Source organism: Staurois parvus, unplaced genomic scaffold (genome assembly GCF_062004578.1).
Source record: "Staurois parvus isolate SC_StPar_1 unplaced genomic scaffold, SC_StPar_1.0 ptg002433l, whole genome shotgun sequence".
Taxonomy (NCBI): Eukaryota; Metazoa; Chordata; class Amphibia; order Anura; family Ranidae; genus Staurois; species Staurois parvus.
The window spans coordinates 12,158-26,928 of NW_028320229.1; the positions used below are offsets into that span (position 1 = coordinate 12,158).

General features: G+C 40.2%; 1 protein-coding gene across 1 annotated transcript in view; it reads left to right on the plus strand.

Annotated features, from left to right (window-relative positions):
* Window positions 1–1,754: 1,754 nt before the first annotated feature.
* Window positions 1,755–14,771, plus strand: part of LOC149430881 (anion exchange protein 4-like) — a gene marked incomplete at its 5' end in the record, with an annotated part of 36,875 nt that continues 23,858 nt past the window's right edge. The window contains one exon of the mRNA XM_089665960.1: window positions 1,755–1,928. Coding sequence (XP_089522086.1) covers window positions 1,755–1,928 — 174 coding nt within the window. The remainder of the gene's footprint in view (window positions 1,929–14,771) is intronic.

The following is a 14,771-nucleotide window of genomic DNA, read 5'->3' on the forward strand; positions in this document are numbered from 1 at the left end:
CTTTCCTTCCTTTTTTCTCCCCTTCCTTCCTTTTTTCTCCCCTTCCTTCTTTTTCTCTTTCTTTCTCCCCTTCCTTCCTTCTTTCTTTCTCCCCTTCCTTCCTTCTCTCTTTTTCCCCTTCCTTCTTTCTCTCTTTTTCCTCTTCCTTCTTTCTTTCTTTCTTTCTTTTCCTCTTCCTTCTTTCTTTCTTTTTCCTCTTCCTTCTTTCTTTTTCCTCTTCCTCCTTTCTTTCTTTTTCCTCTTCCTTCTTTCTTTCTTTTTCCTCTTCTTTCCTCCTAAAAATCTTCAATATGTGCAGTATTTTGAGGTAGTTGAGGTCATGGTGAGATCCATCCTATGATGGATCCCATTCAATGGTCTCAAATGCAGGATCCCAGGATACTTTGATATCAGTAGTAATTTGGGAAACCATTCTGGTCAATTCTTGGACCTTGTCCAAGAGGTCAGAGAACTTGTCAAACAAAGATTGCACATCGACGGGACTAGGGGATACAAACCCCTCTGCAAGATCAGGAGGGGCAGGGCTTTGAGGTTGCTCTCCATGCTAAGCAAGAAGTAAATCAGCCATAGTCCACTCCATGTGGGACTCTGTGGAAGCTGGGGAGGCCCTATTGGAGGTAGGATTACTCACAGCTGAGTCCTGGGTACGATTCAGGTCCAGGGGATCCTCCATGTCTTTCACCTGTATAATATAAGGATCCTTCTATTTGTTCTATGATATTATGATATTTCTGGAGAATTGCAATTAATATTGCTGCATTTCTGACATGACTGTTGTATTGCCACATCTCTGTATTTAAGCTACTGCTTAAAGAGGAGCATCAATAAGGTGGGTGAACATTAAAAGACTGCAGCTACAAAAACTGTAGCTGCTGACTTTTAGTAAACAGAAACTCACCTGCCCAAGGATCCAGCGTTGTCCTCACCTGGGCTGATTTCTTCACTGGTCTTCAGTTTCCAACGTCGGCATGTTGACTGTCTGCAGCTGGCTATGACTCTTTCGGCTTCACTGCCAGCTGCTCACTGTGCATGCGCAAGCCATGCTGTGCTTTGTTTATAATCCTGTGATGTGTCCCAGAAGGCTATGGGCAGAGGGAACTTTTGATCAGATCGAATAGATGATCCGAGTAGAAGTGAGAGTGGAAACCTGACAAAACTAGGTAACAAAATGCCATCCAAATGTGACAGAGAAGGGTGGAATCATGAAAAAAGTGGAACTTCCCCTTTTGGGTGAATTTCTCCTTTAACATCTTTTTGATGTGTATGTGTATTGTCCCCTTTCACAGTTTTGGGGTAAAATTGGAGGAGTGGGGAGTATGTTTGTAATGGGCTGTTTGTAAAAAAGTAACATGTAAGATCTTTCAAAACACTACTTGATACAAAAAATTTAATATGTTTTGTCAACTGCTGTTAATTAAAAACAATAGTTATCCCTCATTGCTACTTTTCATTGTGTACAGTATTGGTGTATTTACTAGCCATGTCTATTTTTTTTCTAATAGTATAAACAACCATTTTGGGCTAAACTATATTCTTGATCCCATTTAGTATTGACATTTGGTTCATTCGCAGTGCATTGAAATGATGATGATGAGGTCATTCTTTTCTGCAACTAATTAAATTCAAAGTGTAGTTTAGGCCTTACTGTTCCAATCCAAACTGGGTATGTTGTTGCTGCTATCTGCAGAAATCTTATCTAAAATTATTTTATTGCATTTTTGCTACTTCTTTCTTCTATCTTTTTATCTTTACAGTTCATGGAACGATTGAAGTTACTGTTTGTTACACCTAAGCATCAGCCAGACCTAATTTACCTTCGCCATGTTCCTCTCCGGAAAGTTCATCTATTCACCCTAATTCAGATATGTTGTTTGATCATTTTATGGATATTAAAATCAACAGATGCTGCAATAATTTTTCCTCTGATGGTAAAAGATATACTACATTCATTTGGACTGATTGTTGAACTTGTACATGGTACATAGTGATGGGCGAAGGTTCAGTTTGCTGGATGATCATTGAGCAATTGAAAAAAAAATAGCAATCCCCACTACGGGAGCCAAATCTTGTAAATTTTTCTTGTCTTTGTCAAGCATTTTTGCAAGATTGTGGTAAAAAAGCACGTAGGTAGCTGGGTACTGGTTCCAATGCAAATGAAAAAAAAAAGAAAAATGTTCAGTGAGGAGTGGGTCTTTTAATGTGGGAAACATTAAACATAAAACATCCCCCAAGAAAGGAATTGATTTAAAGGAAATGTGTTAACGTGCACCTGAAGCAGGAAGCCTGTAGGATGTACTCCAGAAAGATTGACATCTAAAAATTATATGTATATTGCCCCTAAACGAAGGTTCCTGCACTGCAGTCTTCTGTTTGTAAACATATCTGGGGAATCCTATCTGATGTCACTGAGCAAATATGGTAATGACCATACAGAATGTGGTCAATGACATCAGACAGCATTACCAGCCAGTTTGTTGGCTTTCAGCAGCTGGCCTGGGAAGTGTCATACGTGGAAAGATGTACGAGTACAGGTCACCGTGTTTGTTTCAGCGTGCCTCCAAAAAATTAATATCAGACTTCTATCTATAATATAGGTCAGGTATGAACTATATGGCTACCCCACACTTTTTAGTTTTTTGCAACTGATTAAAATGTTTTAAGAATTTTTTTTTCATTCAGTATCCTTCAAAATACAGACTCTTTTGTGTCCTTGCCAAAACTCTTGTACGTTTTCAAAACTCTCCCTATTCCCATCCCCTCATTAAGTGTTCTTGCATGGCAAGACCACTTACTGTTATCTCACATACAGTCATGGCCGAAATTGTTGGCACCCTTGATATTTCTCCAGGAAATCATGTATTTCTCACGAAACGTATTGCATTAACACATGTTTTGCTATACACATGTTTATTCCCTTTGTGTGTATTGGGACAAAACAAAAAAAGGGAGGAAAGAAAGCAAATTCGACATAATGTCACACAAACCTCCAAAAATGGGCTGGACAAAAGTATTGGCACCCTTTCACAACTGCGGATAAATAAGAATGTTACAAGCATGTGATGCTCCTGTAAACTCACCTGGGGCAAGTAACAGGTGTGGGCAATATAGAAATCACACCTGAAAGCAGATAAAAAGGAGAGACGTTCACTTAACCTTTGCATTGTGTGTCTGTCTGTGCCACACTAAGCATGGACAACAGAAAGAGGAGACGAGAACTGTCTGAGGACCTGAGAACCAAAATTGTGGCAAAATATCAACAATCTCAAGGTTACAAGTCCATCTCCAGAGAACTAGATTTGCCTTTGTCCACAGTGCGCAACATTATCAAGAAGTTTGCAACCCATGGCACTGTAGCTAATCTCCCTGGTCGTGGACGGATGAGGAAAATTGATGAAAGATTGCAACGCAGAATAGTCCGGATGGTGGATAAGCAGCCCCAAACATGTTCCAAAGACATTCAAGCTGTCCTGCAGGCTCAGGGAGCATCAGTGTCAGCGCGAACTATCCGTCGACATTTAAATGAAATGAAACGCTATGGCAGGAGACCCAGGAGGACCCCACTGCTGACACAGAGACATAAAAAAGCAAGACTACAGTTTGCCAAAATGTACTTGAGTAAGCCAAAAGCCTTCTGGGAAAACGTCTTGTGGACAGATGAGACCAAGATAGAGCTTTTCGGTAAAGCACATCATTCTACTGTTTACCGAAAACGGAATGAGGCCTACAAAGAACAAAACACAGTACCTACGGTAAAATATGGTGGAGGTTCAATGATGTTTTGGGGTTGTTTTGCTGCCTCTGGCACTGGGTGCCTTGACTGTGTGCAAGGCATCATGAAATCTGAGGATTACCAAAGGATTTTGGGTCGCACTGTAGGGCCCAGTGTCAGAAAGCTGGGTTTGCGTCCAAGATCCTGGGTCTTCCAGCAGGACAATGACCCCAAACATACGTGAAAAAGCACTCAGAAATGGATGGCAAAGAAGCGCTGGAGAGTTCTGAAGTGGCCAGCAATGAGCCCAGATCTAAATCCCATTGAACACCTGTGGAGAGATCTTAAAATTGCTGTTGGGAAAAGGTGTCCTTCCAATAAGAGAGACCTGGAGCTGTTTGCAAAGGAAGAGTGGTCCAAAATTCCGGGTGAGAGGTGTCAGAAGCTTATTGATGGTTATAGGAAGCGACTGATTTCAGTTATGTTTTCCAAAGGGTGTGCAACCAAATATTAAGTTAAGGGTGCCAATACTTTTGTCCAGCCCATTTTTGGGGTTTTGTGTGACATTATGTCATATTTGCTTTTCTGCCTCTGTTTTATATTTGTTCCAATACATACAAAGGGAATAAACATGTGTATAGCAAAACATGTGTTAATGCAATACCTTTTTTGTGTGAAATACTTGATTTTCAGGAAAAATATCAAGGGTGCCAACAATTTCGGCCATGACTGTATATATTCTTATTATTATAGCCAAATTTACCACCTTAACTCCTCCCACAGTTTTTACACTACATAGACAGTAATACCGAAACGTGCGGATTGTTCCCGATTGGTGTGCTATTACTTTGTGGAACGTTTCGCCGAATGGTTCACGAAATATTGGCGTTTTTGTGGTGAAATTGGTCCCATAGGAATGAATGGCGGAATGTTCAAAACTAGAGTGGGAGCTGACAAAAGCTAGAGTGGGAGCTGAAAAATCAGGACATGATTTCTAAACTGCCATCACTCCCTCATTTTCAAGCCCACCTACACAAATCCTATATCAAAACGTTCAGCTATCCCTGCTGCCACTAACAATGTCCACGGCTAAGCTATAGTCCTGATAGTTTTCACAATATGACCATTTGTTTGCAACTCATGCTGCCCATTGACATTCATTGAAACTCCACTCTAGCCACCTCTAATTTGAAGGGCAATTTCTAAACTGCGACTGTGCCTTCATTTTTAATATTTCAGAGACATACTATGCATCAAAATGTAGGTCTGGGTCTTGTGATTCTCACAATATAAAGCTCTTTGGTGTAGGATTTATCATTTTTAAACTACAATCGTTTGAAGATGGCAAGCCACTCCACCCAGTTACTCCGCCCACTCCAGTTGGTGGAGGCAAGAAGACTTCACACAATTTCCCCAGAAATTGTAGCTTTTCTAGTTTATGCTCAAATCCTTCCAAAACCATGCTATGTCATTTATCTGGCACAATCACAAACCCCACGTATCCCACAGAACTATGTTCATCCACAGGCGCTATGGCAGACTAGGCGTGCCTAATTTTCTAAAATATTATCAGGCTGCCCAAATTACTCCATTGATAGCCTTTTACGCTGGGAAGGCGGCTTCTCTTTGTTTTTGAGGTTGCCAAGTACCTGAGGATGTCTTCCATATTCGGTGGAGCTGTCCCATGCTGGGACGCTTTTTGGACAAAAGTGTTCACACTTTTACACAGATTGTTTGAGACCCACCTGCCTAGGGATCCTGGGTTTGCTTTATTACATTTTAAACTGTTGGACCTCACTAAACAACAATTTAAATTGTGCTAGTATCAATAGTACAAAGGACACAATAATTCGAAGAGTGGGGACACAGAAAAAATAACTCCAAAACAGAGGTGATAAGACCTAATTAGGTGCAATATGAACTGTGATAAAGACAATGTGAGTAATAATCAGCAAGTGAACATAAAAAATACATAAAAATGAAAAGGCCTGAACCCAGACCAAACTAAGTGCAATATAGTTGGTCCATTAGTGGAGCGTGATGATGGTTGATGCCATTTTGGTTCACCCTGGAAGTATAAACCCATATCAATACATAAAAAGGATTACCAGTTTCAACACTACTGAAATCATTACAGTTATACGGTGAGGAAGGTCATATTCCTGTGATCGGTGCGATTCTATCATCTTGGATATCTTTTAAGGGCCCTGGGAGTGTAAGGCCTGAAAGCTGTGTGGCCCCTTGGGGTTTTGGCGTGGAGGTGAGGAGGCAATTTTGCCGGTGACAGATCTATCATTCATTTCACCCAATTGCTTTGTTCGTTTTGAGTTGGCGGTCTATTTACATGGACTTTATGCCGATTTTATGCCGATCACTTATGTTTATTTTGATGGTCACTCATTATTTGTTATATGTCACGTTGCTTTAATTATTTTTTGTGCTTATTGACGCACATTTATTTCCACTGTGCATTTTTCACTGGCAAAAATCCTGATTATAAGGTGCATTTTTAGTTTCATGCACCTTGTATGATTAATTTTGCACATTTTTTTTTTGCTTTTTGATTTTGTCACAGTTTTCTTTGCGCGGCGCTTTTTGTGCCCTTTTATTTAGAACGTGTCAGTCCTATTATGTTGAATACATTATTTATGTTCACTTGTTGACTATTGTTCACAATGTATTTCATCACAATCTATATTGCACTTAGTTTGGTCTGGGTTCAGGCTTTTACATTTTTATGTATTAATCATGTTCACTTGCTGATTATTACTCATGTTGTCTTTGTCACAGTTCATATTGCACCTAATTAGGTCTGGATTCAGGCCTTTATACTTATCACCTCTGTTTTGGGGTTATTTTTTCTGTCTCCCCACTCTTCGAATTATTGTGTCCTTAGTACTATTGACAATCCAAATTGACAATCTCTAGAGCGTGAGAGAAGCAATTTGTTTTTTCTCTGAGGTCAAAACAAGGTTTGACGGATTTCTTATAAATGAACAACTCACCAGTATACTCTTTAATACTCACTCCAAATTTCTCAAGACCTGGGACCCAGGTCATAGCATCATCCTAATCTTGTGATATAACTTAATAGCAATGAGCCTGCAGGGTGGCTGGGGTCTCCTACACACCGCAGTCTCCCCCCCCCCTACATTTTTCCATGTACCCTACCTTCTTGCTTTCTCATCTCCTTTTTTCTCCTGTCTGCCTTTCTCCCTACTCATCTTTTTTTATACTGACCGTCGGCTGATCCTAAGCTGACACCACCTTATTGACTATTCTATGCTCTCCAATTACTTCATTATGGAGCATGTGATCTTACAATGTTGCTTTACACACTCCTGCATCTGGGTTCTCTGGCTCTTTTCTACATGTCTGCATAACTATATCTTTCATGACAACTTAGGAATGCGGCCACTCCTTGTATTGCCACACCGTGCTCTTTGTTCTTTTAGTTTAATTCTAAAACAATACAGAAGTAAAAAAACAAATACATTGTGGAGTTTCCCCACCACCACAGATCGACATCATACTCTAATTCATATAACAATAATGGTGGGAACCTCCTGCACTCATAAGTGTTCAACTCTATACAAAGAGAAGAGAAGCAGCTAACATTAAATCCAATGATTACCATACACATATGGTAATGTGTATGAACCAATGATTACCAATCCTTGATAAACCAATGATTACCATACACATATAAGATAAAAAATGTAGCGCTACTCACATAATAAATAAGTGCATATAAAATATATATACCAAGTGTATCAATTAGTGAAAAAATGTCAAATCAACTGTTTAACCAAGTGATCTCATGCAAGATTCCAAACAAATTATATATGAACACAAAAATACACTCAAACTGTGATGGTGATGATGATTGAAAACAATTAGTGCTAATTGATTACAACCTTCAAAATTAATTATAATAACCTAAGACCTGTGAAAAGCATATATGTCTTTCTGTACAAATCCATTCAGTGTAAATAATATACATATAAAATCACACGTGCATATAGTGTAGTGAAACCACAATATAAAGACAACTTAATCAATGCTCTTAAAGTACAATATATGCTGATGGTAACATTTAGATAACACACACTTGTGCTGGTATTTGTGTGCAAGTGGATATGACAATCCGACCACCGTCTGGATAAGTCTATCACCTTATCACTTCGACCCTTGCGGGTCAAAGCACTTTTAATGGATCCTTCTCACAGATCCTCCAAGCCTGCTATCCACTCCAAATGGTCGCTCCTTGTCGCACTCAAATACCTCAGGGGTCAGCAATCCACTAATGGCTCCTCTCCAGGTAAGATCAAGTGTAGCACCAATCTCTTATCACTTCGACCCTTGCGGGCCAAAGCGCTTTAATGGATCCTTCTCCATTGAGTGCGACAAGGAGCGACCATTTGGAGTGATAGCAGGCTTGGAGGAGCCAAATTCTCCAAGCCTGCTATCACTCCAAATGGTCGCTCCTTGTCACTCAAATACCTCAGGGGTCAGCACTCCACTAATGGCTCCTCTCCAGGTAAGATCAAGTGTAGCACCAATCTCTCATATGAGACGTAAAATAGATCCTCCCATAGTGTAGTAAGTTTATTTGTAAAGTAGGGACAATAACAAAGATCATCAACTCACATAGCAGCAGTATCCAGTTCAAACCCCATGCTTTCGCATGAGGGAACGAATGTATGGGTGTACAACAGGGTGTACAGGTGTACCAAGATGGCCGCTACACCGAAAGTGCGTCACTACGTCAGGCCGACGCGTTGTGTCACAATACCATGTGACTTCCTCAGGGCTGGCGTTCATAGTGACGACCTTCCCTCATATACCCGGCACAATTAAAGGAAACTCCCTGAAGGCGGATCACCACCTCATCGCCAGTCCGCCCATGTCTCCCGCGACCATGACTGAATAGACCACAGGAGACATCTATGCTGTTCTATCCCAATATTAACTCAATCAATAACCCGGGGACAGATAATACAGCTCCAGCCATATAACTACCCTACACTGTGCTTGCAACAATAAAAATAAACATTAATCATAATAAATATATACCTATATATCAACTGCTAAATACAATGAATTTATAATTTATAAACATAATTGTAATCCATGGAACCCCATAGGCGAAAAAACAGTACATATCCATAAAATCTATATTTATAAAACTTATTTATTTCAGTCTGAATAAAACCATATATTTTAATTAAATAAAAATAATTCAAAAATAATTAATAAAAAATATTTAATAAAAAATATAAATAAATATGAAAACTAAAAATAAAAAATAAAAATAAAAAATAAAAATAATAATAAATAAATATAAAGATGTATAATATTAAAAATTAATTAAAATGACGGGAACCTATTCCACTCCACCCCTTATCCAGCAATTTTAATTGTAGGTCAATCTCAAGGGTAAACACTAAATACAGTTGCAAGAAAAAGTATGTGAACCCCTTGGGATTACGTGGAGTTTTGCATGAATTGGGCATAAAATGTGCTCTGAACGTCATCTAAGTCACAACAATAGAAGAACACAGTCTGCTGAACATAATACTACACAAACATTAGATGTTGCCATGGTTTAATTGCACATAACATGTAAACATTCACAGTGCAGGGAGGAAAAAGTATGTGAACCTTTGGACTTAATAACTGGTTGACCCTCCTTTGGCAGCAATAACCTCAACCAAACGTTTCCTGTAGTTGCAGATCAGACCTGCACAACGATCTGGAGTCATTTTGGACCACTCCTCTTCACAAAACTGTTTCAGTGTAGCAATATTTTTGGGATGTCTGGTGTGAATCGCTCTCTTAAGGTCATGCCACAGCATTTCAATCGGGTTGAGGTCAGGACTCTGACTGGGCCACTCCAGAAGGCGTATTCTGTGCTGTTACCAGCCATTGTTTTGTTGAATTACTTGTATGCTTTGGGTCATTGTCCTGTTGCATCACCCATCCTCTGCGGAGCTTCAGTTGGCAGACAGATGGTCGTACGTTTTCCTGCAAAATGTCTTGATAAACTCTGGAATTCATTTTCCCATCAATGACAACAATCCGTCCAGGCCCTGAGGCAGCAAAGCAGCCCCAAACCATGATGCTCCCTCCGCCATGTTTCACAGTGGGGATGAGGTTTTGATGTTGGTGTTCTGTGCCTTTTTTTCTCCACACATAGTGTTGTGTGTTCTTCCCAAACAACTCAATCTTGGTTTCATCTGTCCACAGTATATTTTGCCAGTAGTGCTGTGGAACATCCAGGTGCTCTTTTGCAAACTTCAAACGTGCTGCAATATTCTTTTTGGACAGCAATGGCTTCCTCCGTGGTGTCCTCCCATGTACTCCATTCTTGTTTAATGTTTTCCTTATTGTAGATGTGTCAACAAAAATGTTAGCATGTGCCAGAGATTTCTGTAGGTCTTTAGCTGACACTCTGGGATTCTTCGTTACCTCATGCAGCATTCTGCGCTGTGCTCTTGCAGTCATTTTTACAGGACGACCACGCCTAGGGAGAGTAGCAACAGTGCTAAACTTTCTCCATTTGTAGACAGTCTGTCTTCCCGTGGACACATGAACATCAAGGCTTTTGGAGATACTTTTGTAACCCTTTCCAGCTTCATGCAAGTCAACAATTCTTGATCGTAGGTCTTCTGAGAGCTCTTTTCTGCGAGGCATGGTTCACATCAGACAGTGCTTCTTGAAACCAGTAAACCCAAAACAGGTGTGTGTTTTTTAAGGGCAGGACAGCTGTCAGCAACACATCCAATATCATCACACTGATTGGAGTCAAGGTTGGCTCACTCCTGGCTCCAATTAGCTCTGGGAGAAGTCATTAAGCTAGGGCCTCACATACTTTTTCCTCCCTGCACTGTGAATGTTTACATGTTATGTGCAATTAAACCATGGCAACATCTAATGTTTGTGTAGTATTATGTTCAGCAGACTGTGTTCTTCTATTGTTGTGACTTAGATGACGTTCAGAGCACATTTTATGCCCAATTCATGCAAAACTCCACGTAATCCCAAGGGGTTCACATACTTTTTCTTGCAACTGTATACATAGATACCCCTATTCAAAAGCATGAGTTTACAAAAAATATATAACAATATAAAATATAAAATGTAATCAGTAAATATTAATTATAAACATCAATCATAAAACACCTGACGTGTAACCAGATATCCTAATCACACCAATTCCACACCCCTACTGGATCAATAATCTGAAATGAAACTATTTAGATTGAATTCAATATTCAATCTTTTAGGGAAATACGTTTGCATATTGTAAATCCATTTCGATTCTAATTTACTTAAGGAGCGCACCTTATGACTACCCCTCCAATGCTTCTTGTATTTAGTAATGCCCCAAAATTTCAAGTCACTGGGGTCTTTATTGTGATATTTGGCAAAATGCTTTGACACACTGTGTTTCGGGAACTATTTTTTAATGTTCTGTACATGTTCCCGAAGCCTGACCCAGAGAGGTCTTTTGGTTCTTCCTATATATTGCAAACCGCAACTGCATTGCAGTGCGTACACAAACTCCCCATGAACCTACAGGTGACTTAACCTCTTGCCGACCGCACATAGCCGAATGACGGCTTCACCGCGGCCGGCCAGTTCTGAGTGGACGTCATATGACGTCCTCCCAGAACGCGCTCTCCTGCGCGCACCCGGCGATCTCCGTGATCGCTGTGTCCTACGGACACAGCTGATCACGTGATGTGGTGAAAGGCCGATCCCACCGGCCTTTTACCACGTGATCAGCGGTGTCCAATGACACGCTGATCACAGGGAAATGCAAGTGCCGGTTCTCGGCTGCACTTTCCTCACGCTGTCAGATCGTGAGGAAAGTACTGCCGAGTTCCGCCCAGCAGTGCGCCCACTAGCCCCGCCCACCCGTTCCCAGCAGTGCCCCCACCTGTGCCCAGCAGTGCCCCCACCTGTGCCCAGCAGTGCACCCACCTGTGCCACTCTGCAGTGCCACCTACCTGTGCCCAGAAGTGCCACCCACCTGTGCCCACCAGTGCCACCCACCTGTGCCCACCAGTGCCACCCACCTGTGCCCACCAGTGCCACCCACCTGTGCCCACCCACCAGTGCTGCCCACCAGTGCCACCCACCAGTGCAGCCCAGCAGTGCTGCCAGTCAGTGCCACCAGTCAGTGCCCAGGGGTTGTGCCAGTCAGTGCCGCCAGTCAGTGCCCAGAAGTGATGCCAGTCAGTGCAGTCTATCAGTACCCATCATCAGTGTCACCTATCAGTGCCGCCTATCAGTGCTGCATATCAGTGCCGCCTATCCGTGACCCCTAATTAGTGCTGTCTATCAGTGCCGCCTATCCGTGCCACCTCATTAGTACTGCCTATCAGTGCCCATCAGTGCCGCCTATCAGTGCCCATCAGTGCCGCCTCATCAACGCAAATCAGTGAAGGAGAAAAAATACCTGTTTGAAAAATTTTATAAAAGAAACAAATAAACTTTTTTTTTTTTTTTCAAATTTTTTGCACTTTTTTTAATTTATAGCACAAAAAGTAAAGCGCCCAGTGGCGATTAAATACCACCAAAAGAAAGCTCTATTTGTGAGAAAAAAATGATCAAAATTTCATATGGGTACAATGTTGCATGACCGCGCAATTGTAAATCAAAGTGCGGCAGCGCTGAAAGCTGAAAATTGGCCTGGTAAGGAAGGGGGTATAAGTGCCTGGTAGGCAAGTGGTTAAATACCCTGTATAGGAGATTGGGACATGTGATGGAGAAGAAAGTTAAACTATGGTGGGGCATGACTACCCATGAAAAATATCTTAAGGATAAACTTGTTCCAAGAAGATTAAGAAGGGATGTGCCCATTAGTGATGGATTAATAGACCAGGAATCCAAAGATGAATGGTTTAATTTTTTTCAAGAAAAGGGTTTGGAATTAATTAAATTTTTATTGAAACGTAAACAGAGATTTTAGATATAAGAGAAAAAATGGAACCCTTTAAGGAATCGTTAGAGATGAGCAATCTTGCTAAAAGATTGGGTAAGGATTTAGAAAAAATAGATTCAGAAGTGAAGAATAAAAAAATGAAAAAATATCAAAGAGATGTGAATGATTTTTATAAGGATCAGGTTTTTAAATGGCAATCTTCAGGTGAAGAATCTGAATTTAATTCAGCTAATACCACTCCTGTTAAAGAAGTACGTATAGAATCCATTAAGGGGCATGATAATGAACATCCAGTGCAGCATAGAGGCCAAGGTAAAGGAAAACCTCAAGTGAATTACCCACAAGGGGAAAAGGGATATCATACACCATATAATGGAAGGAGACCTAGAAATGGAGGTTCGTTCCACAAAAAGCCACAGGGGAAGAATAATATGTATGGAAAATCTTATCGTCCTCCATATAGACCATATTACCCTAAACCTAATAATAATTATTACCATCAACCTTATAAACCATCTTTTCAGCCCAGGCAGGAGAATAGACCATTTTATCCTCGAAGTCCTAGACAAGAGAACAGACCTTTTTACCCTAGAAGTCCCAGACAGGAATATGAAGGGTGGCAAGGACCTAGATTTGAAGGTAGGAGCCCTGTTCCATTATATAATAGGTTTGAACCATTAGAATATGAATATCAACAGAAGAATTTTTTAGGGAAGGAGTATGTGAAAAAAAAAGTCCCAGGAGAGAAGGATGGACCAACAGAAGTCCAGGAAGACAAGAGGATGTAGAGCCGGACGGAAGGTCCAAGAGAAAAAGAGTAGTAGGAGAAGGTGTTTTTAATATCAGTGGCACTGAACTCACAAAAGAAGAAATCCTTGTGTTGGACAAGGGATTGAAGTTCGCTCCACCTAAGCCAGCAAATAAATTTGATACATTTGTAGATTTACAGAAATTTATTAGAAAGGTAAATATTAAAAAATACTTTATGGGTTTACCTGGAGCCAGAAATGTGGTTAGTAGTGCACCAGGTAGTAATGTTTGTTATACTTCATTGAGGAATAAATCTTTATTCAATCCCCAGATTACTGGCAATAGTTAAGTTGAGGCTTTCAAAAAAACGGTCGGTCAAGATTTAGAGGCTCTGAAACTCCCTAGCATACGGCCTAATGTGGCTATACAAAAAGGAATTAAGATGTTGACGCAGAGAAATGATATAGTAGTTAGGCCCGCCGATTAAAGGAGGAGGAATTGTGGTTATGTCAAAAGAATATTATCTAGAAGAATTGGGGACCCAACTAAGTGATACTAGTACCTATCAAACTATTAAGAAAGACCCTACTGTGAAATATAAAAAGGAATTAGAGAATTAGAGGGCTTGATAAAGAATATCTAAATAAAAAAGAAGCCAGATATCTAGTTCCGGAAATTTGTAGAATCCCGATCATTTACACCATTCCTAAAATACATAAAAATAAAAATCAACCTCCAGGATGTCCTATAGTGAATGGTATTGGATCATTATTAGCACGGTTGGGACAATATGTGGATGTGTTTTTACAACCGTTAGTATCTCTCAAAAAGGACCTAGTTTCCTTAACTAAGCACCTAATACAATTGTTTGATAAATTGGAAGTTGATTGTAATAATGTCATCTTGGCTACGGCAGATGTCTCATCCCTATATACGATTATTGGTCATACAGAAGGCATGGAAGCAACTGAATGGGGTCTGAATAAATATGGGAATCTTAGAAGAGGATAGAGAAAGTATATTTTAGACTGTTTAGAGTTTTGCTTGACGCATAATTATTTTTGGTACAATAATTCCTTTTATAATCAAGTGAAGGGTGTAGCCATGGGAGCACGTTGTGGCCAACTTATTTATGGCCCATTGGGAGGAGGAGGCAGTATATTTGAGACCCCCCAATGAATTATTGTTGTTCAAAAGATATATAGATGATATAATAGTATTATGGAAGGGCAAAGAAGAAGATCTAGTATGCTTTTTAAATTATTTAAATATGAATAATAATAATATCATTTTATCTTGGGAACATAGTCAGGAACAGATTAGTTTTCTAGACTTAGATATTAGAATAATACAAGGGAA